General features: G+C 37.3%; 1 protein-coding gene across 4 annotated transcripts in view; it reads left to right on the top strand.

Moving 5' to 3' along the window:
• Positions 1–25,394, top strand: part of LOC132673245 (uncharacterized) — a 30,765-nt gene extending 5,371 nt beyond the window's left edge. For 2 of the 4 annotated variants that reach the window (XM_060625745.3, XM_060625743.3), the window contains exons 3-4: positions 7,491–7,614; positions 19,177–25,394. In XM_060625745.3, the coding sequence (XP_060481728.2) occupies positions 7,491–7,614; positions 19,177–19,523 (471 nt within the window). In that variant the 3' untranslated portion in view covers positions 19,524–25,394. The remainder of the gene's footprint in view (positions 1–7,490; positions 7,615–19,176) is intronic. The other 2 variants (XR_013557632.2, XR_013557631.2) reach the window with 2 other exon arrangements.
• The last annotated feature ends 1,663 nt before the right edge of the window (positions 25,395–27,057 follow it).

Below are 27,057 nucleotides of genomic sequence, written 5' to 3'. Positions count from 1 at the left end.
GCAGTGCAAAAGTGTTCCTCTTTCTCCGCATCTTCACCAACATCTGTTGTTGCCTGAGTTGTTAATTTTAGCCATTCTGACAGATATGAGGCGATATCTCATTGTGGTTTTGACTTCTATTTCCCCGATGATGAGTGATGTTGAGCATTTTTTCATGTGTTTGTTAGCTATCTGGATGTCTTCTTTGGAAAACCGTCTATGCATGTCTTTGCCCATTTCTTCATTGGATTATTTGTTTTTGGGGTGTTGAGTTTGATAAGTTATTTATAGATTTTGGATACTAACCCTTCATCTGATATGTCATTTGTAAATATCTTCTCCCATTCCATCAGTTGCCTTTTAGTTTTGCTGATTGTTTCCTTCACTGTGAAGAAGCTTTTTATCTTGATGAGGTCCCAATAGTTCATTTTTGCTTTTGTTTCCCTTGCCTCTGGAGACGTGTCAAGTAAGAATTTGCTGCAGCCAACGTCAAAGAGGTTGTTGCCTGTTTTTTCCTCTAGGATTTTGATGGCTTCCTGTCTTACATTTAGGTCTTTCATCCATTTCGAGTTTGTTTTTATGTATGGTGTGAGAAAGTGGTCCAAGTTTATTCTTCTGTATGTCACTGTCCAGTTTTCCCAATACTATTTGCTGAAGAGAGTGTCTTTTTTCCATTGAATATTCTTTCCTGCTTTGTCAAAGATTAGTTGGCCATACTTTTGTGGTCCATTTCTGGGTTCTCTATTCTGTTCCATTGATCTATGTGTCTGTTTTTGTGACAGTACCATACTGTCTTGAGGATTACAGCATTGTAATATGGCTTGAAGTCTGGAATTGTGATGCCTCCAGCTTTGGTTTTCTTTTTAGGATTGCTTTGGCTATTTGGGATCTTTTCTGGTTCTGTATAAATTTTAGGATTGTTTCTTCTAGCTCTGTAAAGAATGCTGATGTTATTTTGATAGGAATTGCATTGAATGTGGAGATTGCTTTAGGTAGTATCAACATTTTAACATTATTTGGTCATTCAATCCATAAGCATGGAATGTTTTTCCATTTTTTAATGTCTTCTTCAATTTCTTTTATAGCTTTCTATAGGTTTCAGTGTACAAATTTTGCACCTCTTTGGATAGGTTTATTCCTAGGTGTTTTGTGGTGAACTTATAAATATTTTTACATCTGGTTTAGTATTTTTCAACTTCACTAGTAATCCAAGAAATGTTAATTATAATATAATGAAATGGCATTTTTGCCACCTATCAAATTGGCAGATAGGTGTTTTTTAGTGCTTTTTAAAAATTTATTTGAAAGAAAGTGCACGCACATAAGTGCGGGAGGGGCAGAAAGAGAGAGGGAGAGAGAGAATCCTAAGCAGGCTCCATGCTGTCAGCGCAGAGCCTGACATAGGTCTTGAACTTACAAACCATGAGATCATGACCTGAACCGAAATCAAGAGTTGGACTCTTAACTAACTGAGCCACCCAGGCGCCTCCAGGTATGTGTTTTTAAAAAACACTTTCTGGTAAACTGAGACTGCCAAATACTTTTAAATTAAATGTCCTTTTGCCACAAACTTTTTGGAGGGCTTTGGGAAATATGTGTCAGAAGTCTTTAAAGTGCCTATATCTTTGACCTAGCAATCCTACTTCTAGGAATCTACCCAAAGGAAAAAGTTGATAAGTAAATACATTTGAAATACAGTGATAAAACTTGCAGTATCAGTATAGTAGTAAAAATTGGGAAGAAGTTGAGGTGTTCAATATAGGGAAATTGTTAAGTAAATAATGATGTAACCATAACATGAACCACTCTGTCGCTATTAACAAGGTGTAGAAGGGGGCGCCTGGGTGCCTCAGTCGGTTAAGCCTCCGACTTCAGCTCAGGTCACGATCTCGCGGTCCGCGAGTTCGAGCCCCGTGTCGGGCTCTGGGCTGATGGCTCAGAGCCTGGAGCCTGCTTCCGATTCTGTGTCTCCCTCTCTCTCTGCCCCTCCCCCATTCATGCTCTGTCTCTCTCTGTCTCAAAAATAAATAAACGTTAAAAAAAAATTAAAAAAAAAAACAAACAAGATGTAGAAGAATAGTTACTAACAAGGGAAAATGTTCATGATATTTTAAGAGAAAATTATTTTTAAGCTGTAAAGAATATTGCCAATTAAAAAATCTACATATGTATGCCAGAATATAAATAGCAGTTCTTTTGGAAAATGCGATTATGTATTTTGTATTTTTTTTCCTGTAGTTTTCTCTTATTTTCTATAGCACTTTTGTTATCAGAAAAAAATAGCAAATGAAATGTGACTCCCTTTTGGGGGGCAGAGGGTTCTTAGAGATGTTTGTTGTTTTATTATCAAGTTTTCTTACCATATATGAATAGTAATTATATTAGTACATACCCTGGTGTGGGGGGGAGGTCATAATTTAAGTTGTCTAGCCTAGAATGCAAGCTAGCACTCTGCCAAATTAGCGAGCTACATTGGTGGGGTTTTATATATGTAAAGAGAGTACGCAGCATTGAGAAAAAAATCCCCAACCAAGTGGTAGTACAGCTGTATTGCACAGACATTCTAGAAACAAGGAATATGAAGAAGAACCAGAGGTTGTACTTTCTTTACATAAGATCAACCAGAACAGAGACTTAGACTATATATTTATATCAGCAGTTAATTTATGTGTGTTAGTACTGCTCACTGAGTGTAGGATCTTTATAAACATGAGACATTTCAACACGGCCAGTGGTTTTTCCACATACTTGGTAGTGGTACAGCTGTATATACACTTGATGTTACTTTTTCTTTAACAGCCGAAATAAAACCTAGCATTGGGCGTTAAAAACTGTGGCTTTAGGCATTTATAATGATACATCTCTATTATATTTAGGAACGCATTTTAGAAAACAACAAAATGTAACTGATGTGATTATTCATTATTGACTACAGATAAATCCAATTTTATATTTGTAAATTTATAAAACAGACTCTTTAACAAATATTGTCAATATCCTGATATTCAAGACCAAGCCAAAATATTAGCATTGTTTCTATATTCAAGACCAATGTGAATATTTTCATTTTTACAGGGAGTTCCCAAACGCTTCTCATGATTAAGAATTGAAATTGGGTGATACAGGGGCAACTGGGTGGCTCAGTTGGTTGAGCATCCTACTTTGTCTCAGGCATGGTCTCATGGTTTGTGAGTTCTAGCCCCGCATTGGGCTTTCTGCTATCAGTGCAGGGCCCGCTTTGGATCCTCTGTTCCCCTCTTTCTCTGTACCTCCCCCACTCGCACTCGCTCTCTCTCAAAACTACATGAACATTAAAAAGAGAAAGAAAGAAAATGAGGGCTACTGTATGAACACGCCTAATTACTGGGAATTTATTTCGATCAGCTTTGTTTCTGAGGTTGCTATATCTCTGGATGTAGCAATTTTGCATTAATTCACTGCATGAATAACAAATGACGTAGAGGAAATAAGTTTGTGATGATTGAGAAACAGAATTAAGATAGGGGCTAGTTATCTAGAACATATGTCTTAAATATGTCTTATTAAAACTACCACTTATTTTGCCAGCAAAAAATGGGTTTATTCAAGAATAGCAGAGAATTGCAACCAGAGACAAGCAAGCTAAGGCAAAGCCATAGTCAAGTCTATAGAACAAAGGAGAGGAATGCTCTTTTATAGAGGAAGGGGGTGGGGGAAGTTGGGAGGGCTGTTATAAACAAAAAGTCCATTGGAGTAAACTAGGAATTTTGAATAGTGGCTTTTTAAAGTTTATTTATTTATTTTCAGAGAGAGAGAGAGAGAGAGAGAGCGTGTGCGCGAGAGACAGCACCCACGCACAAGCAGGGAAGGAGCAGAGAGAGGAGAGAGAAAAAAATCCCAATCAGGCTCCATGCTATCAGTGCAGAGCCTGATGTGAGGCTCGATCTCATGAACTGTGAGATTATGACCTGAGCCAAAATCAAGAGCCAGACACTTAACTGAGCCACCCAGGTGCCCCATATAGTGGCTGAGTTGTGACAGCCTCTCATTGGCTGGGCTGTTGTCAGGGAAGGAGGAAACCTTTCTTCCTTCTGCTGGGATAGCGAAGTAGTAGCTAAAGTAGTGTGGACTTGCAAGGTACAGGTGCTTCTGTTGGGTCTGCAGTTTATCGGCTGGTAGTGTGTGAGAGCTCCCCCTGCTGGCCTCCTGACTCCATTCTAACCGAGGTTTCCTTTATTAATTTTCAGTCTTTAAGTCACATATAATACATAGTCCTAGAAAATGAGTTATGATTATTATACACTGAATATTATTGATGCTGATGTTTGAATTTCAAGATTGACAAATCATTAGTGAATTATTTTAAATCTTTATAAAAGGCATTGAATTTCATTCTTAGAGTCTTCCTACAGTACAACTTAATCTTTCTTCTAGAACCATAATAAATACAAATAAGCACACTAAAAGATCTGTCACATCCTTATTCATATTGGTTGTTTTATAGTACAGTAATTGGGAAGAAAAGCACTAGCTTTTCATTAATCCCATAAAATCATTTTCAGTTCATAGGACACATGCTCGTCTATTGTGCAAACTGCCAGTTCTTATGAAGGGCATTTTAATACCTAGCCACTCTATTTGGGTATGAATGCAGCTATGTTTACAGTCAGTAGTTAGTCTATAAGATAGTTCAAGAATCTATAAGTTTGCTTGAAAATAGGAATGATATCTTCCTAGTCAAGTAAGAACTATAAATTTTGTGAAAATGGGGGTCAAAAGATCATCAATATGATCAGAAGGGTTTTGAACTCCTAAGCAAATGGCTGTTGTTTTAAAAAAAATCATCATCGCATGTTGATATGTTATTCTCATTTTGGTTTATATTTCGTCTGTTTATTTCACCAATGCATCCCAACTACCTAAACCATTGTCCTTTAGAAGGGTTTTTAAATTGGACGTTTGTTTTCTTTTTTCTTTCTTTTAATTGAAGTATAGTTGACACAGAAGTTTATTTTATTAAATGTTGTTTTGCCATCCTGTGAGATGATCACATAAATTTTCCTTTTTCACTTGCTATGATTACATAAGTAATAGATTTTTCTAATGCCAACTGTTCAAATAGCCAAAATCCTCATTAGCTAAAAGGAATTTATTGAGGGATATTTGGTAGCTCGCAGACTCTCTTCAAAGGCCAGAAAGACAGGCCTGGAAGCCACACAATTTGGAACGATGCTCAAATCCCACAGTTGGACCATCCCAATGGAGCAACCACTTCTGCTGGGCACTCAGTTTGCACTGCTGACCCAGGGCTGCAAACACCACCCCTAGAACATTTGCTTCGACTGCTTCTGTAACTAGATGCCTCTGATGCCGTCCTTACTCTTTCCAACCATTAGCTTCTGAATTAAAAACTTGTGCAAGTACCTCTGGTTGGCTGATCAAGCTACGAGGGATGCTGGCAAGCAAGTTTCTGGCTTTTATCTTGAGGACACACAGATTCATAAGGTGAAAAATTCCTTAGACTTAGGGTGTTTAAAGTTGCTGGGTTGCCAAAAAAGAATGATAGATCAAGGGATCCTTAGATTTGTTTAATAATAAATGTATCTGTTAGCGTGCCTAATTAGGCAGAGTTCAGTGAACTTAATGTTGAACTATAACTTTGAAATGAAATGGAAGCTGGTTGTGTAGATAAATAAGTATATAAAGAATATGGACATCTTCAAGTTTGTATCTAAAACAGATAAAACACTATGGGTGGGGGAAAGGGGCCTGGTTAAGGCTGCAACACAAGTTTTGGGCGGCTGGGTGAATGGTGAACTCTTCACTGTGATAAGAAACAGAGGAGATGGAATGTGTATGTACTTGTGTGTTTGCGTGTGTGTGTGTGGAGGGGGAGTTAGAAGACACTTTGAAGTGCCTCTGGGACATCCAATTAAAGAAGTCTAGAAGAAAGATATCAAGGTCTGAGACAGATCCAGGTTAAAGATACAAATTTATGAGTTGTCACCATGTATGTGGTGACTAAAGTCATGGGCTTGGTTAAGATCATCCAGCCAATATGTGACAAAAGAAGAAAAAGAAGGTAACTAGAGAAAAGTCTTGAGGAACACAACTATTTAAGGACTGGTCACAATAAGAGGGGCCAGAGTAGAGGTTATGTTGTAGGGAGGCAAGATGGTATAAACTAGTTAGGTGAGGTGGTGGCTTAGAAAAGTGGTGTCAGCAGAGAGAAGAGAGATCTTTAGGAAGATTTAGTGATGGAGCAGGTGTGAGAGAGGACACAGAGGAGGGAAATGATGGTGCCTCTTTTGCTGACTTGAACATCTGAGTGGTGGAGGTGTGGTTGCCTGAATTAGGGAACATTGGGAGGGAAGCAGATCTGGAAAGGGAGATAAAGTCAGAATTGAGCAGGTTGATTTAGATGGCTTTGAAACATGCAGGTGGGTATTTATTTCATTTGGTAGATATTAATAGATTACCTACTTCACACTGGATGTTCATCATGTAGCTAATGGGGTCTGGAACTCTAGGTCTGGCTTGAGGTCTTGGCTGCCAAAGTGCATTTGAGAGTTGCCAGTATTTGAAAGCATTTGAAGTTGTCAGAATAGATGAGATCACGTAGGGAGAGCGAGAGGAGGGCCTGGGAACCCCAACATTGATGAGTAGAAAAAGAGATTGAGAAAGAGTGATCAGAGAGTCAGGAGAAAAACTGGGTTACTATAATATCCAGGCTCTAGGAGGAGAGAGTTTTGAGGAAGACCATGTGGGTGGAGCCAAATAATGTGAAAAGTCAAGCATAAAAAAGCTTGAAAGCTTTCCATTGGATCTATTAGCAAGGAAGTCATTAATTATCTTAATGAGGATAAATTTCTAGAATTGGGAATGTTAGATCAAAGTATATGTTTGATAGATACCGCCAAATTGTTCTCCAAAGTTTTTACCTGGTGTTTATTGGCCATTTATTTTCCTTTTAGAGATTATTCAGATCACTTTTCACTTGTACGTTTTTTTTTTTTAAGTTTATTTATTTTCAGAGAGTGCATGTATGAGTGGGGAAGGAGCAGAGAGAGAGGGAGAGAGAGAATGCCAATTTTTTCTTCTAATTGACTTTTAAGAGCTCTTCGTGTTATTAGGGTTAGTGAACCTCTGCATAAGATGTTATCTTTTAAAATGTTTTAATTTTTTAATGTTTATTTATTTCTGAGAGAGAGAGACAGAGCATGAGCAGGGGAGGGGCAGACAGAGAGGGAAACACAGAATCCAAAGCAGGCTCCAGGCTCTGAGCTGTCAGCACAGAGCCCGACGCGGGGCTTGAACCCATGGACCACAAGATCATGACCTGAGCTGAAGTTGGACGGTTAACCAACTGAGCCACCCAGGCACCTCTCTTTTAATTATTCTTATGTCTTGGGGCAGAACTCTGAAGTTTTCTTTATTCTGTCTGCCTTTGTCAGTGTTCCCAAGTTTAGCCTTTTGTACCACAATCATTGGTGTAGATGCTTAAGAGGAATTACTGTTCTTTGGTATTTTAGGAACCTGTTACATTCAAGGATGTGGCCATGGACTTCACTGAGGAGTGGAGGCAACTAGACCCCACACAAAGGGCCCTACATAAAGAGGTGATGCTGGAAATCTATGACAACCTGGTCTTAGTGGGTAACGACAACCACTCTTTGGAGGATTTTTGCTACCATGGTGTTTAAAATCTGTGGGCTCTTAAAGTTTTTAACTAAGTAAGGGCTTGAGATTCAAATATCAGACTATCCAAATCACTATTTAAAAAAAATTTTTATTGAAATATAGTCGACATACAATGTTGTATTGGTTTCAGGTGCACAACATAGTGATTTGACAATTCTATACATTACACAATGATCACCATGATAAGTGCACTTACCATCTGTCACTATGCAATGTTGTTACAATATTATTGACTGTCCCTATGCTGTAGTATTCATCTCCATGACTTATGTATTTTGTAATTGGAAGTCTGTACCTCTTAATCCCCTTCACCTATGTTGCCCATCCCCCTTTCCATCTTCCCTCTGACAACCACCAGTTTGTTCTCTATTTATGAATCTGTTCTCTGGGTTTTTGTTGTTGTTGTTGTTGTTACTGTTACTTCGTTTGTATTGTTTTTTAGATGCCACATATAAGTGAAATCATAAAGTATTTGTCTTTCTTGTCTGACTTGTTTCACTTAGCATAGTATTCTCCATCCATGCTATTGCAAATTGCAAGATCTTATTTTTTTATGACTAAGTAATATTCCATTGTATATGTATATACCTCATTTTCCTTATCCATTCATCTGCCAGTGGACTCTTGGATTACTTCCATATCTCAGCTATTGTAAATAATGCTGCAGTGAACATAGGGCTGTATATATCATTTTGAATTAATGTTTTCATTTTCTTTGGGTAAATATCCAGTAGTGGAATTACTGGATCCTATGATATTTCTGTTTTTAAATTTTTGAGGAACCTCCATCCTGTTTTCCATAGTAGTTGCATCAGTTTGCATTCTCACCAACAGAGCATAAGGCTTCCCTTTTCCCCAGATCCTCGCCAACACTTAATTCCCTCTGTTTGGTACTAGCCATTCTGACCGGTATGAGGTGATATCTCATTGTGGTTTTTATTTGGATTTCCCTGATGATGAGTGATGTTGAACATCTTTTCCTGTGTCTGTTGGCCATCTGGATGTCTTCTTTGGAACAATGTCTAATCGCACCTTCTGTCCGTTTTTTAATCAGATTGTTTTTTTGGTGTTGAGTTGTAGAAGTTTTTAAATATTTGGATATTAACCCCTTATCGGATGTGTCATTTGCAAATATCTTCTCTCATTCAATTGGTTGCCTTTTTGTTTTGTTGATGGTTTCCTTTGCTATGAAAAGCTTTTTATTTTGGTGTAGCCCCAATAGTTTATTTTTGCTTTTGTTTCCCATGCCTCAGGAGACATATCCATAAATACGTTGCTAAGGCTAACATCCAAGAGATTACTGCCTATGTTTTCCTTCAGGAATTTTATGGTTTCGGGTCTCATATTTAAGTCTTTAATCCATTTTCAGTTAATTTTTGTGTATGGTATAAGAAAGTGGTCCAATTTCATTTTTATGCATGTAGCTGTCCAGTATTGAAGAGACTATCTTTCCCCCGTTGTATATTTTTGCCTCCTTTGTCATAGATTGACCATATATAGGCGTGGGTTTGTTTCTGGGCTCTCTATCCTATTCTGTTGATCTTGTGTCTATTTTTGTGCCAGTATCACACTGTTTTGATTGCTGTAGCTTTGTAGTATATCTTGAAATCTGGGATTGTGATACCTCTAGCTTTATTCTTCTTTCTCAAGATTGCTTTGGCTGTTCAAGATCTTTTGTGGTTCAATATGAATTTTAGGATTATTTGTTCTGCCATGAAAAATAGTATTGGTATTCTGATTAGGATTTCATTGGTAGCTTGCTTTGGGTACAGTGGGCATTTTAACAATATTAATTCTTCCAATCCACGAGCACGTATATCTTTCCATTTGTTTATGTTGTCTTCAGTTTCCTTCATCAATGTCTTATCATTTTCAGAGTATAGATCTTTCATGTCTTTGGTTAAGTTTATTCCTTGGTATTCTTTTTGGTGCAGTTGTAAATGGGATTAATTTTTCTTTCTGCTACTTCATTATTAGTGTATAGAAATGCAAAGATAAAAAAAAATGCAGCAGATATCTGTATATTAATTTTGTAAACTCCAACTTTACTGAATTCATTTATCAGCTCTAGAAGGGTTTTTTGGTGGCGTTTTTAAACATATCATATCATGTCATCTGTAAATAGTGACAATTTTACTTCCTCATCAATTTGGATGCCTTTTATTTCTTTTTCTTGTCTAATTGTTGCAGCTAGGACTTCCCCTACTATGTTGAATAAAAGTGGTGGGAGTAGATATCTTTGTCTTGTTCCTGATCTTTGAAGAAATGCTTTCAGTTTTTCACCATTGAGTATGATGTTAACACTGTGTTTATCATTTATGGCCTTTATTATGTTGAGATATTTTCCCTCTAAACCTACTTTGTTGAGAGTTTTTATCATGAATGGATGTTTTACTTTGTCAGATGCCTTTTCTGCATCTATTGAAATAATCCTGTGGTTTTTATCCTCTCTCTTGTCAATGTGATGTATCACATTGACTTATTTGAGAATATTGAACCACTTTTGCATCCTTGGAATAAATCCCTCTTGATCATGGTGAATGATCCTTTTAATTGTATTGTTGAATTTGATTTGCTTATTATTTTGTTGAGGATTTTTACATGTGTGTTCATCAGGGATATTGGCCTAGAGTTTTCTTTTTTTATAGTGTCTTGTCTATCTTTGTATCAAGGTAATTCTGGTCTCATAGAATGAATTTGGAGGCTTTCTTTCCTCTTCTATTTTCTAGAATAGTTTAAGAACAGGTATTAGCTCTTCATTAAATGTTTGGCAGGATTTATCTGTGAAGCTATCTGGTCCCAGACTTTTATTTGTTGGGAATTTACCAATTCAGTTTTGTTAATTGAATCAGTAGTAATCAGTCTGTTCAGATGTTTTATTTCTTTCAGATTTAGTTTTGGATGAATGTGTTTCTAGGAATTTATCCATTTCTCCTAGGATGTGCAATTTGTTTGCATATAATTTTTTAATAGTAGTGTCTTATAATTCTTTGTATTTCTGTGGTCTCAGTTATTACCTCTCCTATTTCATTTCTGATTTTATTTATTTCAGTTCTGTTTTATTCCTGATGAGTATGGCTAAAGGTTTCTCAGCTTTTTTTTTTTTTTTTTTTTATCTTTTCAAAGAACAGTTCTTGGTTTCATTGATCTTTTCTATTTTTTTTATCTGTATCATATATTTCCACTCTATTATTTCCTACTTTCTCCTAACCCAAGGGTTTGTTCTTTTTTTAATTCTTTTAGGTATAAGGTTAGATTGTTCATATGAGATTTTTCTTGTTTCTTTTGGTAGGCCTGCATCTCTATAACCTTCCCTCTTAGAACTCCTTTTGCTGTGTTCCAAAGATTTTGGACCATTATGTTTTCATTTTCATTGGTCTCCAAGTATTTTTTGTTTCCTCTTTGATTTCTTCATTGATCCATTGGTGTTCAGTAGCATGTTGTCTAGCCTCTGTGTGTTTGTGTTTTTTCGTGTTTTTTTTTTTTCTTAGTGTTGTTTTCTAGTTTCATATCATTTGGTCAGAAAACATGCTTGATGTGATTTCAGTCTTAAATTTATTGAGACTTATTTTGTGGACTAACGTGATCTATCCTGGAGAATGTTCCATGTGCACTCAAAAAGAATGTGTATACTGCTGTTTTTAGATAGAACATTCTGTATATATCTGTTAGGTCTGTCTGGTCTAATGTATCTTCCAAAGCACTGTTTCCTTAATGATTTTCTGTCTTGATCATCCATCTATTGATTTAAGTGAGGTGTGAAAGCCCCCTGCGATTGCTGTGTTAGTGTCATTTTTTCCCTTTATGTCTGTTACTATTTGCTTTATGTATTTAGGTGCTCCTATATTGGGTGCATAGATATTTTCAATTGCTGTACCCTCATGTTGGATTGATCACTTTATCATTATGTACTACCCTATTTGTCTCTTGCTACAGCCTTTGTTTTAACGTCTATTTTGTCTGATATCAGTATTGTTACTCCAGCTCTTTTTCTCTTTTTATTGCATGGGTATCGTTTTCCATTCCTTCACTTTCAGTCTCTTTGAGTCTTTAGGTCTGAAGTGAGTCTCTCATAGGCAGCATATAGATGGGTCTTGTTTTTTAATCCATTCAGTCACCCTGTCTTTTGATTGGAGCATTTAGTCTATTTACATTTAAAGTAATTATAGATAAGCATGTACTTATGGCCATTTTTTTTTTTTTTTTCTGGTTATAGTTCTTCTCTATTCCTTTCCTCTTCTCTTGCTCTCTTCCTTTGTGGCTTACTGGATTTCTTTAGCATTATGATTGGATTCTTTTCTCTTTATTTTTTGTGTATTTATTTTAGGTTTTTGATTTGTGGTTATCATCATAGACTGTGTAGATAGCAATCTATTTTTTTATTAAAAATTTTTTTATTGTTTTATTTTTTATTTTTTAAAATTTATATCCAAATTAGTTAGCATATAGTGCAACAATGATTTCAGGAGTAGATTCCTTATTGCCCCTTACCCATTTAGCCCATCCCTCCTCCCACAACCCATCCAGTAACCCTCAGTTTGTTCTCCATATTTATGAGTCTCTTCTGTTTTGTCCCCCTCCCTGTTTTTATATTATTTTGTTTCCTTTCCCTTATGTTCATCTGTTTTGTCTCAAAGTCCTCATATGAGTGAAGTCATATGATTTTTGCCTTTCTCTGACTAATTTCACTTCACATAATACCCTCCAGTTCCATCCACATAGTTGCAAATGGTAAGATTCCATTCTTTTTGATTGCCGAGTAATACTCCATTGTATATATATACCACATCTTCTTTATCTATTCATCCATCGATGGACATTTGGGCTCTTTCCACACTTTGGCTATTGTTGATAGTGCTGCTGTAAACATGGGGGTGCATGTGTCCCTTCGAAACAGCACACCTGTATCCCGTGGATAAATGCCTCGTAGTGCAATTGCTGGGTTGTAGGGTAGTTCTATTTTTAGTTTTTTGAGGATAAAAAAAAAATTTTAATGTTTATTTATTTTTGAGAGAGGCAGAGTACGAGCAGGGGAGGGGCAGAGAGAGGGAGACACAGAATCCAAAGCAGGCTCCAGGCTCTGAACTGTCAGCACAGAGCCTGGAACAGGGCTTGAACTCATAAACTGTGAGATCATGACATGAGCCGAAGTTGGATGCTCAACCGACTGAGCCACCTGGGCACCTCTATAGCAATCTATATTAAGTTGATGGTCACTTAAGTTCAAACAATATTCTTTTTTAAGTTTATTTATTTATTTAGAGAAAGCATGTGAGTGGGGCAGAGAGGGAGAGAGAGAATCCCAAGGAGGCTCCATGCTGTCAGTACAGAGCCCAACGTGGGGTTTGATCCCGTGAACTGTGAGATCATGACCTCAGCCAAAATTAAGAGTCAGATGCTTAACCAACTAAGCCACCTGGGCATCCCAGTTTCAACAACATTCTAAAAGCTTTGGACAGTATGGACATTTTAACAATACTTGTTTTCCCAATCCGTGACCATGCTGTATCTTTCCATTTATTTGTGTTGTCTTTAATTTCTCTGATCAATGTCTTATAGTTTTCAGAGTATAGGTCTTTCACCTCCTTGGTTAAGCTTATTCCTAGGTATTTGATTCATTTTAGTGCAATTGTAAATGAGATTATTTTCTTAATTTCTGTTTCGGACACTTTGTTATTGGTGTATAGAAATGCAACAGATTTCTATATATTGCATTTGTATCCTGCAACTTTACTGGATTTATGTATCAGTTCTAATAGTTTTTTGGTGTAGTCTTTAGGGTTTTCTATATATAGTATCTTGTCATCTGCAAAGAGTGAAAGTTTTACTTCTTCCTTACCAACTTAGATGCCTTTTATTCCTTTATCTTGTATGATTGCTGCAGCTAGGACTTCCATCACTATGTTGAATAAAAGTGGTGAGAGTGGACATCCTTGTCTTGTTCCTGACCTTAGGAGGAAAGCTCTCAGTTTTCCCCTATTGAATTGGATGTTCACTGTGGGTTTTTCATATAAAGCTTTTATTATGTTGAGATATGTTCTCTCTAAACCTACTTTGTTGAGTGTTTTTATCATGACTGGATGTTGTACTTTGTCAAATGCTTTTTCTGTGTCTATTGAAATGATCATATGGTTTTATCCTTTCTCTTATTGATGTGATGTGTCACATTGAATTGATTTGTGAAAATTGAACCACCCTTGCCATCCAGGAATAAATCCCACTTGATCATAGTGATTGATTTTTTCATGTATTGTTGGATTCGGTTTGCTAATATTTTTGTATCTGTGCTCATCAGAGGTATTGTCCTATAGTTCTCTTTTTTTGTGATGTCTTTGTCTAGTTTTGGAATTGGGGTAATGCTGGCCTCATAGAATGAATTTGGAAATTTTCTTTCCCTTCTATATTTTGGAAAAGTTTGAGAAGAATAGGTATTAACTCTTCTTTAAATGTTTGGCAGAATTAATCTGTGAAGCCAACTTGTCCTGGGCTTTTATTTTTTTTTTTTTCTGGGAGTTTTTTTGGTTACTGATTCAAGTCACTGCTGGTAATTGGTCTGTTCAAATTTTCTATTTCTTCCTGCTTCAATTTTGGTAGATTGAAGGTAGTTCAGTCTAGCAATTCCTAGGTAGCTTTCTAGGAATTTATCCATTTCTTCTAGGTTGTCCAATTTGTTAGCATATAATTTCTCATAATATTCTCTTACAACCCTTTGTATTTCTGTGGTGTTATTTCTCCTCTTTTGTTTCTGATTTTATTTGAGTCCTCTTTTTTTGTGATGAGTCTGGCCAGAGGCTTATTGATTTTGTTGATCTTCCCAAAGAACTAGCTCCTGGTTTCATTGATCTGTTCTATTGTTTTTTTTAGTTTCTGTATCATTTATTTCTGCTCTAATCTTTATTATAATTTCTGTCCTTCTGCTAGTTTTGGATTTTTTTCTTCTTTTTCTAGCTCCTATAGGTGTAAGGTTAGGTTGTGTAACCCTCACCCTAACCCTATTCCCAACCTTGCTTCCTGAGGTAGGCTTGTACTGCTGTAAACTTCCCTCTTAGAATTGCTTTTGCTGCATCCCAAAGATTTTGAATCATTGTGTTTTCATTTTCACTTATCTTTATGTATTTTTTGATTTTTTGGTTGGTCCATTCATTGTTTAGTAACACGTTATTTAACCTCCATGTATTTGTGCTCTTTCCAGATTTTTTCTTGTGGTTGATTTCCAGTTTCATTGCATTGTGGTCAGAAAAGATGTATGGTATGACTTTGATCTTTTTGAATTTGTTGATACTTGTTTTGTGGCCTAATATGTGATCTATTCTGGACAGTGTTCCATGTTCACTTGAAAAGAATGTGTATTCTGATGTTTTAGAATGGAATGTTCTGAATATATCTACTAAATCCATCTGGTCTAGTGTGTCATTCAAAGTCACTGTTTTCTTATTGATTTTCCTTTTAGATAACCTGTCCATTGATGCAAGTGAGGTGTTAAAGTCCCCTACTAGTATTGTATTACTATCAGTTTCTTTGTGTTTGTTATTAACTATTTTATGTATTTGGGTGCTTCTATGCTGGGTGTGTAAATATTCACCATTGTTATGTCTTCTTGTTGGATTGTCCCCTTGATGATTACATAATATCCTTCTTTGTCTCTTGTTACAATCTTTGTTTTAAAGTCTATTTTGTCTGATATAAGTATTGCTACTCTGGCTTTCTTTTCACATCCATTTGCGTGATAAATGTTTCCCATCCCCTCGTTTTTTTAAAAAAAGTTTATTTACTTAGAGTGTGAGCGGGAGAGGGGAAGAAAGAGAGGGAGAGAGAGAAAATCCCAAACAGGCTCTACACTGTCAGCATGGAGCCTGATGTGGGGCTCGAACTCATGAGTTGTGAGATCATGACCTAAGCTGAAATCAAGAGTCAGACACTTAACCAACTGAGCCACCCAGGCACCTCCATCCCCTTGCTTTCAATCTTCATGTACCTATAGATCTGAAATGAGTCTCCTGGAGGCAGCATATAGATGGGTCTTGTTTTTATTATCTAGTCCATCACCCTATATCTTTTTATTACAGCATTTAGTCCATTTACATTCAAAGAAATTTGTTGCCATTTTGTTTTATGGTTGTTTTTGTAGATCCTATCTGTTCCTTTTTTCCATTGCTTTCTTCTCTCACCGTAAGTTGGCTTTCTTTAGTGATGTACTTGGATTCCTTTCCTTTCTGCACATTTATTACTGGCTTTTGATTTGTGGTTACCATTAGGTTTGTATATAACATGTTCTGCATATAGCAGTCTACACTAAGTTGGTGGTCACTTAAGTTTGAGCCCATTCTTTACTCTTTCCCACCCCCTACATTTTAGGTACATGGTGTCATACTTTACATCTTTTTATGTTGTGAGTCCCTTGGCTGAGTTTTACAGATACACTTATTTTTACTGCTTTTGTGCTTCCTACTTTTCTTATTCTTATGATCTTTCCTTTCCACTCAGAGTTCCCTTTAACATTTCTTGTAGGGCTGGTTTAGTGGTCAAGAACTCCTTTAGCTTCCGTTTGGGAAATTCTTTCTCTTTTATTCTCAATGATAGCCTTAGTGGACAGAGTATTCTTGGCTGTAGATTTTTTTTCTTTCACCACTTTGAACATATCATGCCATTCCCTTCTGTCCTGCAAAGTTTCTACTGAAAAATCCACTTATAGCCATATGGGGTTTCCCTTGTATATAACTGTCTTTTCTTTTGCTGCTTTCAAAATTCTCCATCGCTCCTTTCTGCTATTTTGATAACTGTGTCTTGGTGTGAACCTCCTCGGGTTGATTTTGTCGGGAGATCTCAGTGCCTCCTGGATCTGGATATCTTTCTCCCTCCCATATGCCCCAGACATTTTTCCAGCTGCTGCTTCTACACTGCATCTCCATGGGTTGTCTGTCATGCTAGCTCTTTAATGGCAGTGACTCTGTTTCCTGTTGCCCTCTGGGCTCTCCCAGAGCAAAGCCTGCTGATTTTTGATGTTCCAGGCTTCAAGTTCTGCTGGTTGTAAGAACCCACAAAATGTGGCCCCTCCAGTTTTCAGAGCCAAATGCTATGGCGATTGATGTACCCTGTACAGGTTCCCTAGTGTGATCATCTTTTTCCCCCTTCTCCACGCCTGTTGCTCCCTCCCTTCCTCGGGTATCCCACAATTTATGTTTAGCTACCTGCCATATTATTTATACCCTCTTTGATGTGCTTCTTCTTTACATTGAGTTGTAGAGTTTGTTCTACCATTCTTTGGGTTGTTTTCTGGGTTACTTATACTGATATGAGTGTTATCTAGTTGTGGCCATGGATGAGGTGAACTGGGTCCTCCTACTCCACCATCTTCCTCAGAAATCCCCTAGTGTGTTTTGCCTTGAATTCTGCTTTGTCAGATATTAATGTTGTTCATCTGTTCTCCTAGTTGGCATTTGCCTGGTATAGATTTGTCTCTTGCAAGCTGAAAATGGCTGTATTTTTAAACCTAATCTTGGAGTCTTTAAGACTCTTGGGGAATTTAGTCCTTTTACATTTACTGTAATTATGATTCCTGACATTTTTTTTTTTTAAGGTTTTATTTATTTTTGAGACAGAGAGAGACAGAGCATGAATGGGGGAGGGGCAGAGAGAGAGAGGGAAACACAGAATCAGAAGCAGGCTCCCGGCTCTGAGCCATCAGCCCAGAGCCCGACGTGGGGCTCGAACTCACGGTCCGTGAGATCGTGACCTGAGCCGAAGTCGGACGTTTAACTGACTGAGCCACCCAGGCGCCCCTGATTCCTGACATTTTATGCATTCTAATTCCTCACCCCCTTCCCTTATTTGGGAGTTCTAAATGAATTGTTACTTTCCTTTTTCCCCCTCCATTTTTATTCTTTACCCTTAAGATTTTAACATGTTTTAAAAGTTATATTTTTCTGTCAGTGGCAAGTGTTAAACAGTTCTTTATAACTTCTACTTTCCAGAACAATACAGACCTATTAACAAACTTTCACTTAGCATTCTCACACACACACACCCTTTTCCCCATGGCCTGTGTTTAGTTGAAACAAGATATAATTCTTAATTTTTTTACATCGTGTCTTTATTTTTTCAGAGATTAAGGTGGCTTTAATTTTTTCCATAATTTCTTAAATCCCACATCTGTTTTTTGCTTGGATCTATTTTTCATTTGCCAACAAACTTTCTGAATCTCTACATGTTTGTAAGGGTATTTATATTCACCCCAGTCTTGGATACTAGTGTAGCGGAGTAGAGACCTCTAGATTCAAAATCATTTTTCCCTGAGAATGTTTTAGCCATCCTATCTTTGTTTTTAACCTCCTGATATTGCTTACTCCAATTTGATTCATTCATTTAGTAATTCTCTCATTTTTGCTTAACCTGTTCTTTTTTTCCCCCTTCCTTCTGAAAACATTTAGAACTTTCATCTTTTTCTCCTTGGAATTTTGAAATTTAACAGAATCTATCTAGGTGAGCAAAAAAAATTTTTTTAAGTAATCATGTTTGCCAGTCATTGAGCCTGTTCATCTCTGAATCTTTCAGATCAGAGAAGTTTTCCCTTATTGTTTTATGAGATTTTGTTGGGTGAAAAGGAGGTAAAGCTTTTACTTTATTTTTTAAGTTTATCTTGTGAGAGAGAGAGAGAGAGAGAGAACGAGCAGGGCACAGAGAAAGAGGAAGAGAGGGAATCCCAAGCAGGCTCTGTGCTGTCAGCATAGACCCTGATGGGGGGGCTTATACTGACAAACCATGAAATCATGACCTGACCTGAAACCAAAGTTGGAGGCTTAACCGACTGAACCACCCAGACACCCCAAGCTTTTACATTTTTATTATTTATTTCTACTTTTTATATTTCGTGTTTTCCCTCTTCATGAGTTTTTATTTTAATTTTGGTTGTCTTTGCTTTTTTGAGGGTATCTTCCTTTTGCCTATGTAAAGGAACCATCAGGTGAGGTTTTAGAATTATCGAGTATCATCTTTTTCCTTCAGGATACTGGAGACCTTGTACTATTGTCTTCTGCCAATCTTACTCTCTTTTCAAGGGAGTAACTTGTTTTATTTTTTTAAAATGTTGTATATGCTTTTGTTTTCTTGATCCTTGAAATTCAGAAATTTCATCTAGATATGTGAATATGTTTGTCCTTTTTTCAACTCCTACATGGTACTGGGTGGGGAGGGTTATTTGATTTTCTAGATTGAAAGTCTCTTTCAGATTAAGTACACTTTCATGAATTCTTCTATTTGTTTTCTCTTTCTGGATCTCCTACACACTTGTAAGATCTTCTAGATCTAGCCTTCACGACTTAATATTTTTCTCATAATTTCATTTTCACAATTTCACTTTCTTGATCCTTTCCCTTTGAATCCTAGTAGAACTCTTCAAGTTGGTTTTTTAACTAAGATAGTTTTCCACATTCTCCAGTCTGATATCCTATTGCTTGCAGCCTTGATTGAGATTTTTAGTTAACATTTTCTTTTTCTCAAAACATCCTCTTTTCCACACAGCAAAGAAACTTGACGACGGTGCTGAATGTGGGAAGAGCTTTAGTCGAAGCACAGATCTTCGCTACCATCAGAGAATTCACCCTGGAGAGAAACCTTTCATATGTGATACGTGCGGCAAAGGCTTCAGTTATAACACAAATCTTCGTGTTCATTGGAGAGTTCACACAGGAGAGAAACCTTTTAAGTGTGAGTGCGGCAAGGGCTTCCCTCAGACCTCCAACCTTCGCGTCCATCAGAGAGTCCACACTGGAGAGAGACTCTACACATGTGATAAATGTGGTAAGGGCTTCAGTCGGAACGTAGATCGCCAAGTGCATCAGAGAGTCCACACAAACGTGAAACTCTGAAAACACAGACTTATATGCTCATCTGAAAGTCCACAGAGGAGAGAAACTCTACAAGTGTGTGTGGTAAGAATTTCTTCAGTCAGAGCATAGATCTCCAAGTTTATCAAAGAATCCACACAGAGAAACCATTAGATAGGATAGATGTTCTAAGAGTTTGTTACCTTCATCTTCATCAGGTCCCACGTGGGAGACAAACCCTACAGGTGTGGAACGTGTGGTCAGAACTTCTATTAGAGTGCATCCCTCCCCCTTTACCAGAGTCTGTTTCTGCAACAATTCTGTGAGCCCCATGAGCGTCTCGTTACACATGATTTGCTCACCATTTTGTCCCCCAGCTCCTGACATACTGCCTGGTACAAGTAGCTATTCAACAAATATCTCTTGAATGCAGATCCACTTGGGAGAGAACCCCTTTAAGTGTGATGTGCAGTAAAGACTTCACAGTCCACACATTGAAATACTGCACGGTAAAGATTTCAGTCAGATCATGGGTCTCATCGTTAGTTAATCCCTGCAGGGGAGAAGTCCTGTCAAACTGATGAATATACTAATGGACTTGAGATAATATTCGTGTTATTAAATCGCTATAGTAAATTTATATGCCTTCAACCTAAGAATTCTCACCCCTAAACTATCAATTGTAAAAATACTTTTGTCAAAACTCATGCTAAAACATGTATCTATTGTATTATTCAGGAAAAATCCTGTGACATGAAATTATGTGTCAAGCTCTGGACTGACAAGCTCCACAGAAGGTTGATTCCATCACAAAGAGGTTTATGTTAGACATAACCAATAAGTAACGCAGCACCCGTGCCAAACAAGGTTTTCCTCCTGGAAAGATGCCCCTTACCTGGCAGAGGCCCTTCTAGACTGAAAGCCTCCTGGCTCTAATTGAGCATCTCCCCCGTCCATCGTGTCACCAGGCTCCTGGGTGCCTTGCACCATGGATTATAGAAGTCTCCAGGTAAGGCATCTTCAGAGTAGATGTCTGTAGAAGAGACAGCTAAAGAAAGGGGCTGGGTCAGGAGAGGAAAGCAAGTCTGAAAGGAAATGATTAGAGGGAAAGGAAAAAGAACAGTGCGTAGGAGGGAGGTTGTGGGATGGTGGGGGTAGAAAGCCCAGAGGCTTTTCCAAAGTTTCAAACAAGTGTGGTGGCCCCAGTACAGGGCTTTCCCTGAGTAGTCTGAGCTGAGTAGAGGGTGAGCTGTAGTGGGTAGAGATGGACCCCATCAGCGTTAGGGCCAGTTGGGACCAGAGGTGGAAAAGCTGCTGTGAAGGGCCTTGGAAAGCAACTCCATGCTTCATTGTTTCCCCAAGTGGCCCAAGTCAGGTGGGACCATCATCCGCCCAATGGAAGGAGGGATCCTATAGGAAGGCAGTAATAAGGCTGACTCCCTTCAGGAGGCATAAATTAATCAGAGACAGAGCCTGAGGACCTGGCCATGAAGCAGGAAGACTGGGGCCAGTGGAGGTTAGGAAGAGGTCAGGGACCCAGCTTCATCATTAAATGTGAGTAAGGAAGAGAGCGGTTTGTCTAAATTCTTTGTACTCTGTGCCCCTAGGCAGCCATTGCAAGGGGAAGGGTATCCACCATTAGAAAGACTTTGGGGCTCTAGGAGGACTGTCAGCTGACCTGACCAGAGACCATCGGCTCACACTGGGAGCTGGTGTTGGTATGCCCAAGGGCTATAATGGCAACTGGCTTGTGAGAGGCCCTCAAATATTGAATGAGGGTATTAATAAAATTCCAACAACTCACATTTATATTAGTTTCTTTTCCTTCTTCCTCTTTGCTTTTTCCTCTCCAACTCTTCTTCTCTTTTCTGTTTTTAGATTTAAAAACTACTTTAATTATAAAATATTTCAGGCATACAGAAAAGTTCAGAAAATATAACAATAGTATGTTAAATTTTGCCACATTAGCATCAGGTTTTTTGGCGGGGGGGGGGGGGGGGGGGGTGGTAAGGAAAAAACAGATTGAACTGCAGCCTCATGCTGTCTTTTCCCTCAGCCCTGCTCAGAGGTAACCATTATGCTCAAGTTGCTGTGTATTATTTCTGTGTGTTTGGGTTTTTTTTTTTTTTTAATTACCTGTGTGTCCATGATATCTTAGTTTTTTTTTGTTTTGTTTTTGTTTTTTTTTGCAATTTGCTTTATGCCCCAAGCATTACATTTTTGAGATTTTTTATGCTGATGTTTTAGAACTAATTAAGGGATTTCAGCTTCTGTCATCTAAGCTATCAGATGATCTACTGAAGACATTATTTGTGTGCCTCTGTGCCAATAATGCATTTTTGAGTGATCTAGCTTTATAAAAATCATCCTGGCTATTTAAAACCCTTTATTCTTTCATGTAAGTTGTAGAATCAGCTTGTCAAAGTCCTTGAAAAATTTGTCAGATTGGGATTTTTGGGTTTTCTTTTCATTCCTTCCATTGGGTTATGTTTTATTTATTCTCTTTTGTTCTAGAAGATAGTAGTTACATTTGATCTCTTTTTGTTTGCTGTTAACATTCATAACTTGAGAAAAGGCATTAATGCAAACTTTATTAACAGTAGAGACTAGAACACTCGCTTTGCTTCTCCTTACATGTTATGGTTGTATAATATGTCACTATTTTGTTGTAAGTAGACCCTGCAAGTTTAGATTAACCTGCACATTTGCCAGCTTCTTACCACAGGTTCTTGTATTTCCTCCTTCCTTGTGAATTCCACTCCTCGGCATCCTAGAGCAGAGACAGCTTGTGCATTGGTCAAAAGCACCGACTCTGCAGCCAGATGACCTGTGGTGGCTGTGCAGCTCGGTTGTTGATCACGAGCTCTGTGACCTTTGACCTTGATTACTGAATCTCTTTGTGCCTCAGTTTTTCTATCTATAAAATAGGGATGATGATAATATCTACTTCATGGGGTTGTTAGAAGGATCAGATGAATTAATATTTGTGGAATGGTTACAATAGTGCTTGGCACATAGTAAGCCTTATAAGAGTTTCTTATAGAAGTAAATTATTCCCTGAGTGTAAGTTATTTCTCCCTTACTCTTGAATTATAGCATAGCAAGGCATAGAATTCTAAATTGACATTTATTTTTACTTAGCAGTGCCTTAGCCTCTGGGGCTGCTTTTTAAAATCCATAATTGGGGCACCTGGGTGGCTCGGTTGAATGTCCAACTTTGGCTCAGGTCATGATCTCATGGTTTGTGAGCTCGAGCCCCACATTGGGCTCACTGTTGTCAACCTGTCAGCACAGAGCCTACTTCAGATCCTCTGTCCCCCTCTCTCCGAGCCTTCCCCACTTGCGCTCTCCCCAAAATAAATACAAAAATAAATAAAGAAAGTCCATAATTAACCAATTTATTGTTCCCTCTGAGACACTGTCTTTGGTCAATTTTCAGGTTACCTTTTTAAGATGTTATTTTTTAAGAAATCTCTACACCCAACATTTGGCTTGAACTCACAATCCCAAGACCAGAAGTCACACACACCACCAACTGAGCCATCCAGACAACCCAGATTACTTTATCTTTAAAAAGGTTTAGCAAAATCGTGAAAAGTAGAGAAGTGTTCTGCCATTTTATGAAATATATCTAGGTGTGGGTTTACTTCTGTTTTTTCTAATCAGGACATATTGTGCTTCTACGTGCTATTTTCTATTTTTTTTTTTTTTTAATTCTATCCTTGTACTTTTAGGTTTGTCATTTTTTCTAGCTTGAGTTACATGTTTAGAGCTTATTTATTTTTAGCATTTATTTTCTAATATTTTCTGTATTTCAGTGACTTAAATTTCCTGTGAATACCTTGGCAGCATCTTTTCCAGAACACAGTTTGGCAATCTGTGTCAAAGGCCTTTAAAGTGTTTATACCATCGACTCAAATTTCACGTCTAAGAATCTATATATATTTTTTTAATTAAAAAAATATATTTATTTTGAGAGAAAGAACGTGCAAACAGGGGAGGGGTAGAGAGGGAGAGAGAGACAATCCTAAGCAAGCTCCCTGCCATCAGCACAGAACCTGACACAGGGCCCAAACCCACAAACTGTGAGATCATGACCTGAGCTAAAACCAAGTGTTGGACGCTTAACAGGCTGAGCCACCCAGGTGCTCCTCTAAGAATCTATATTAAGGACATAATCAGATGAATTATATATAAAAGGCATATATTACCATTTCATTTCTACTGTTTTTTAAAAAGGAAAGGATTTATACAATGCAGTATTCAGCAAGAAAAATATTCTGGGTCATTTTTAATGACTTAGAAAAATGCACCCAATATAGCAGATGTAAAGACACAAATAGTGTATTTTTCAAGTTTTTCCCTCTAATATATTAACAGTGTAAATGTTTGCTTTTTATTTTCTATTTTGTGCTTTTCATTATTTTGCAAGCAGTCTCTAATGCTTCCCAGTCCCTACTGACAAAAAATGCTGCTTCTTTTGTTGTCAAATATCACAATATTATGAAGCAAAAGTAACTGGTTTACTATGGAGTGTCAATTCAGTGGGGCATATAAGATCATGAAACAGTTTTATTTTTTTTCAGCCACTGCCTTCATGCTGTGAATTCTTCACTCGTTGAATTCTGTTGAATTCCCCTGATTGATTGCTGGGTTGAATGAATATTGAGTGGGAAAGAGAGGCCCCAAGGGACCGAGGGCTTTAGGAAAGAGGAGGATTTTCTCCCTCACCAATTCCCTGAAGAAGAGTCCAAACTAAGTAAAGATTATAAACTGGTGAGAGTATTTGCAATCCATATCACAAAGGGATTCATCTCCCTATTTATGAAGAGCTCTTAGAAATCAAGCAAAGCATTAAAAAATGTGAAGAGATTATTAAGGGCCATTTATATTATCTCTAAAACGTACAGAGGTGTCAGACTTTTCTAATATGAGAAATGCAAATCTAAACCATGCTAAGATACCATTTCTCACTTAACAGATTTGCAGAAAATGGAAAAGTTAAATTCATTGTTAATGAGGCTATAGAGACACAGGCATCCTCATGCATTGCTGTGGGGATTATAAAATAGAACTCCTAGGGAGGGGAATTTGATAGTGTCTACCAAAACTACAGATACTTTTACCTTCCCCCCCCCCCCCCCCCCCCGATATCCCATTTCTGAGAATTTATCGATACACCTGCATGTGTGCTTTGAAAATATCTGACATTGTTTCCAATAGTAACAAATGGAAAACACCACAAATGTCCGCCAATAGAGGACTGGTTTAATAGACTATTCTGTGGACGTACAGTGTGCAGCTGTAATGAAAAGGAAGGTCTCATGCTGAAATGGAAAGATCTCCAAGATAGAATATGAAATGAATACAAGGTGAAGAACAATGTGCATATATGCATGTATAAGTATAGTGTATAAAACATATAATATAGTTTATTAAAAACAATGAGTATATCCATGTTTGCTTATATTTGCATAATGTCACACTGAAAGGATTAACAAGGGGCTAATGAAATGGTTGTCTGGGGACCAGGGGTCAGAGTGAGGGTTTTCTGTTTTTGTATTTTTAAATATAGTTTTTATTTGAACATGCTATTTAAAATTTTTTAATGTTTATTTTTAGAGAGACAGAGAGAGAGAGAGATAGAGCCTAAGTGGGGGCGGGGGAAAGTGAGAGGGAGACACAGAATCTGAAGCTGTTAGGACAGCACAGAGCCTGACCCGGGGCTTGAACCCACAGACCACAAGATCAGGACCGGAGCTGAAGTTGGATGCTTAATGACTGAGCCATCCAGGCGCCCCTGAACATGGTATTTTTAAAACAATGCTGGATGAAAGCCAATGGCTTTTAGCATTTATTGATATTACATCAGCTTCCCTATTTTATGTTATTTTTAATAAAATATACATAAGTTTTGCACCTATAGGTTTGTCTGAGTTTTTATTTTAGTCAGGATTTGTTATTATGGTTTTACAGTCTCAAAAATGGGGTAGTTCACCCAAATAACCTATAAAAACAAATATAAAATATACTCAAAAGCAAGCAGAAGAAAATAATAAAGGCAAGAAATCAATGAAATCCAAAACAGAAAGAGAAAAATCAATGAAACCAAAAGTTGATTCTTTAAAAAGAGAGAGTTGATAAATGTCTAACCAGACTGACCTAGAAAAAAAAGACAAATTGACGAAAATGAGAGGACATTACCCTTGTCTCTACAAACATTAAAAGAATAAGGAAATACTATGAACACTCTACATATACATGCAACAACTTAAATGAAATGGACCAGTTCCTTGAAAGACACAAATTACCAAAACTCATTCAAGGAGAAATAAAGTGAACAGTACTAAAGCTATTAAATCTAATTCATGGCTTCCAAAAAAGAATACTCCAGGTCCAAATAATTTCACTAGTGAATTCTACCAAACATACAAGGAAGAATTAGCAATCCTTCGAAATCTCTTCCAGAAGAGAAGGAGGCATTTTATAAAGCTAAGAGTACCTTCATATCAAAACTAGACAAAGAGTAATGCAAGAAAACTGCAGCCCAACATCCCCCATTAATATAGATGCAAAAATGCCTCAAATTATTAGCAAATCAAATTCAATATGTAAAAATTAAAACAACCAAATGGTATTTATCCCAGGAATACAGGATTGGTGTCACACTTGAAAATCAATGTAATTCTCCACAGACTTAAGAAAAACCACATGATTATATCAATAGGTGCAGAAAAAGCATTAACATCCATTCATAATAAAGATTCAGCAGACTAAGAATAGAAGGGAACTTCTTCAATCTGGTAAAGATCATATGCAAAATACTACAGCTAACATATTTAATAGTGAAAGATGGAATGCTTTCTTCCTATGATTGGAAACTAAGACAAAAATGTCCACTATCACTTCTATTGAATATTGCTCTGGAAGTCTTAGCAAATGCAATAAGGCTAGCGAAAAATAAAAGGCATTCTGGTTGAGAAGGAAAAGTAAAACTATTCGCAGCTGATACGATTGTCTTTGTAGAAAATCCCAAGGAACCTATAAAGCTCCTGGAACTAATAAGTTTATCAGGGTTGCAGGATACAAAATCCATATACAAAATCTATTGTATTTCTATACCAATGAACAAGTGAAAACTGAAAATTTTTAAACTACCATTTGTAAAAGCTCCAAAAGAGAAAGAGAAATACTTAAGTATGTAATAAAATACATGTAGGTTCTACAGGCTATAAAAAATACAAAGTGTTAATGAGAGAGGTGACAAAAAAACTTAAAAAATGGAGACCTATCATGTTCACAGATGGGAAGACTCAATATAGTTAAGATGTTGGTTCTACCCAAACTAATATATAGATTTAATGCAATCCCAAACAAACAAACAAAAAAATCTATATAGGAAGGTGAAGGGACTAGATTAGCCAAGACAATTTTTTTTAAAGATATAATTTTCAAAGTAATCTCTGTATCCGCTGTGGGGCTTGAACTAACCCCAAGATCAAGAGTCATATGCTCCTGTGTCTGAGCCACCCAGGTACCCCTAGCCAAGATACTTTTTGAAGAAGAACAAAGTTGA

Source organism: Panthera onca, chromosome C1 (assembly GCF_046562875.1).
Source record: "Panthera onca isolate mPanOnc1 chromosome C1, mPanOnc1 haplotype 2, whole genome shotgun sequence".
Taxonomy (NCBI): domain Eukaryota; kingdom Metazoa; phylum Chordata; class Mammalia; order Carnivora; family Felidae; genus Panthera; species Panthera onca.
Note: the sequence above shows the minus strand (reverse complement) of the source record. Positions and strands in the feature narration are given on the sequence as shown.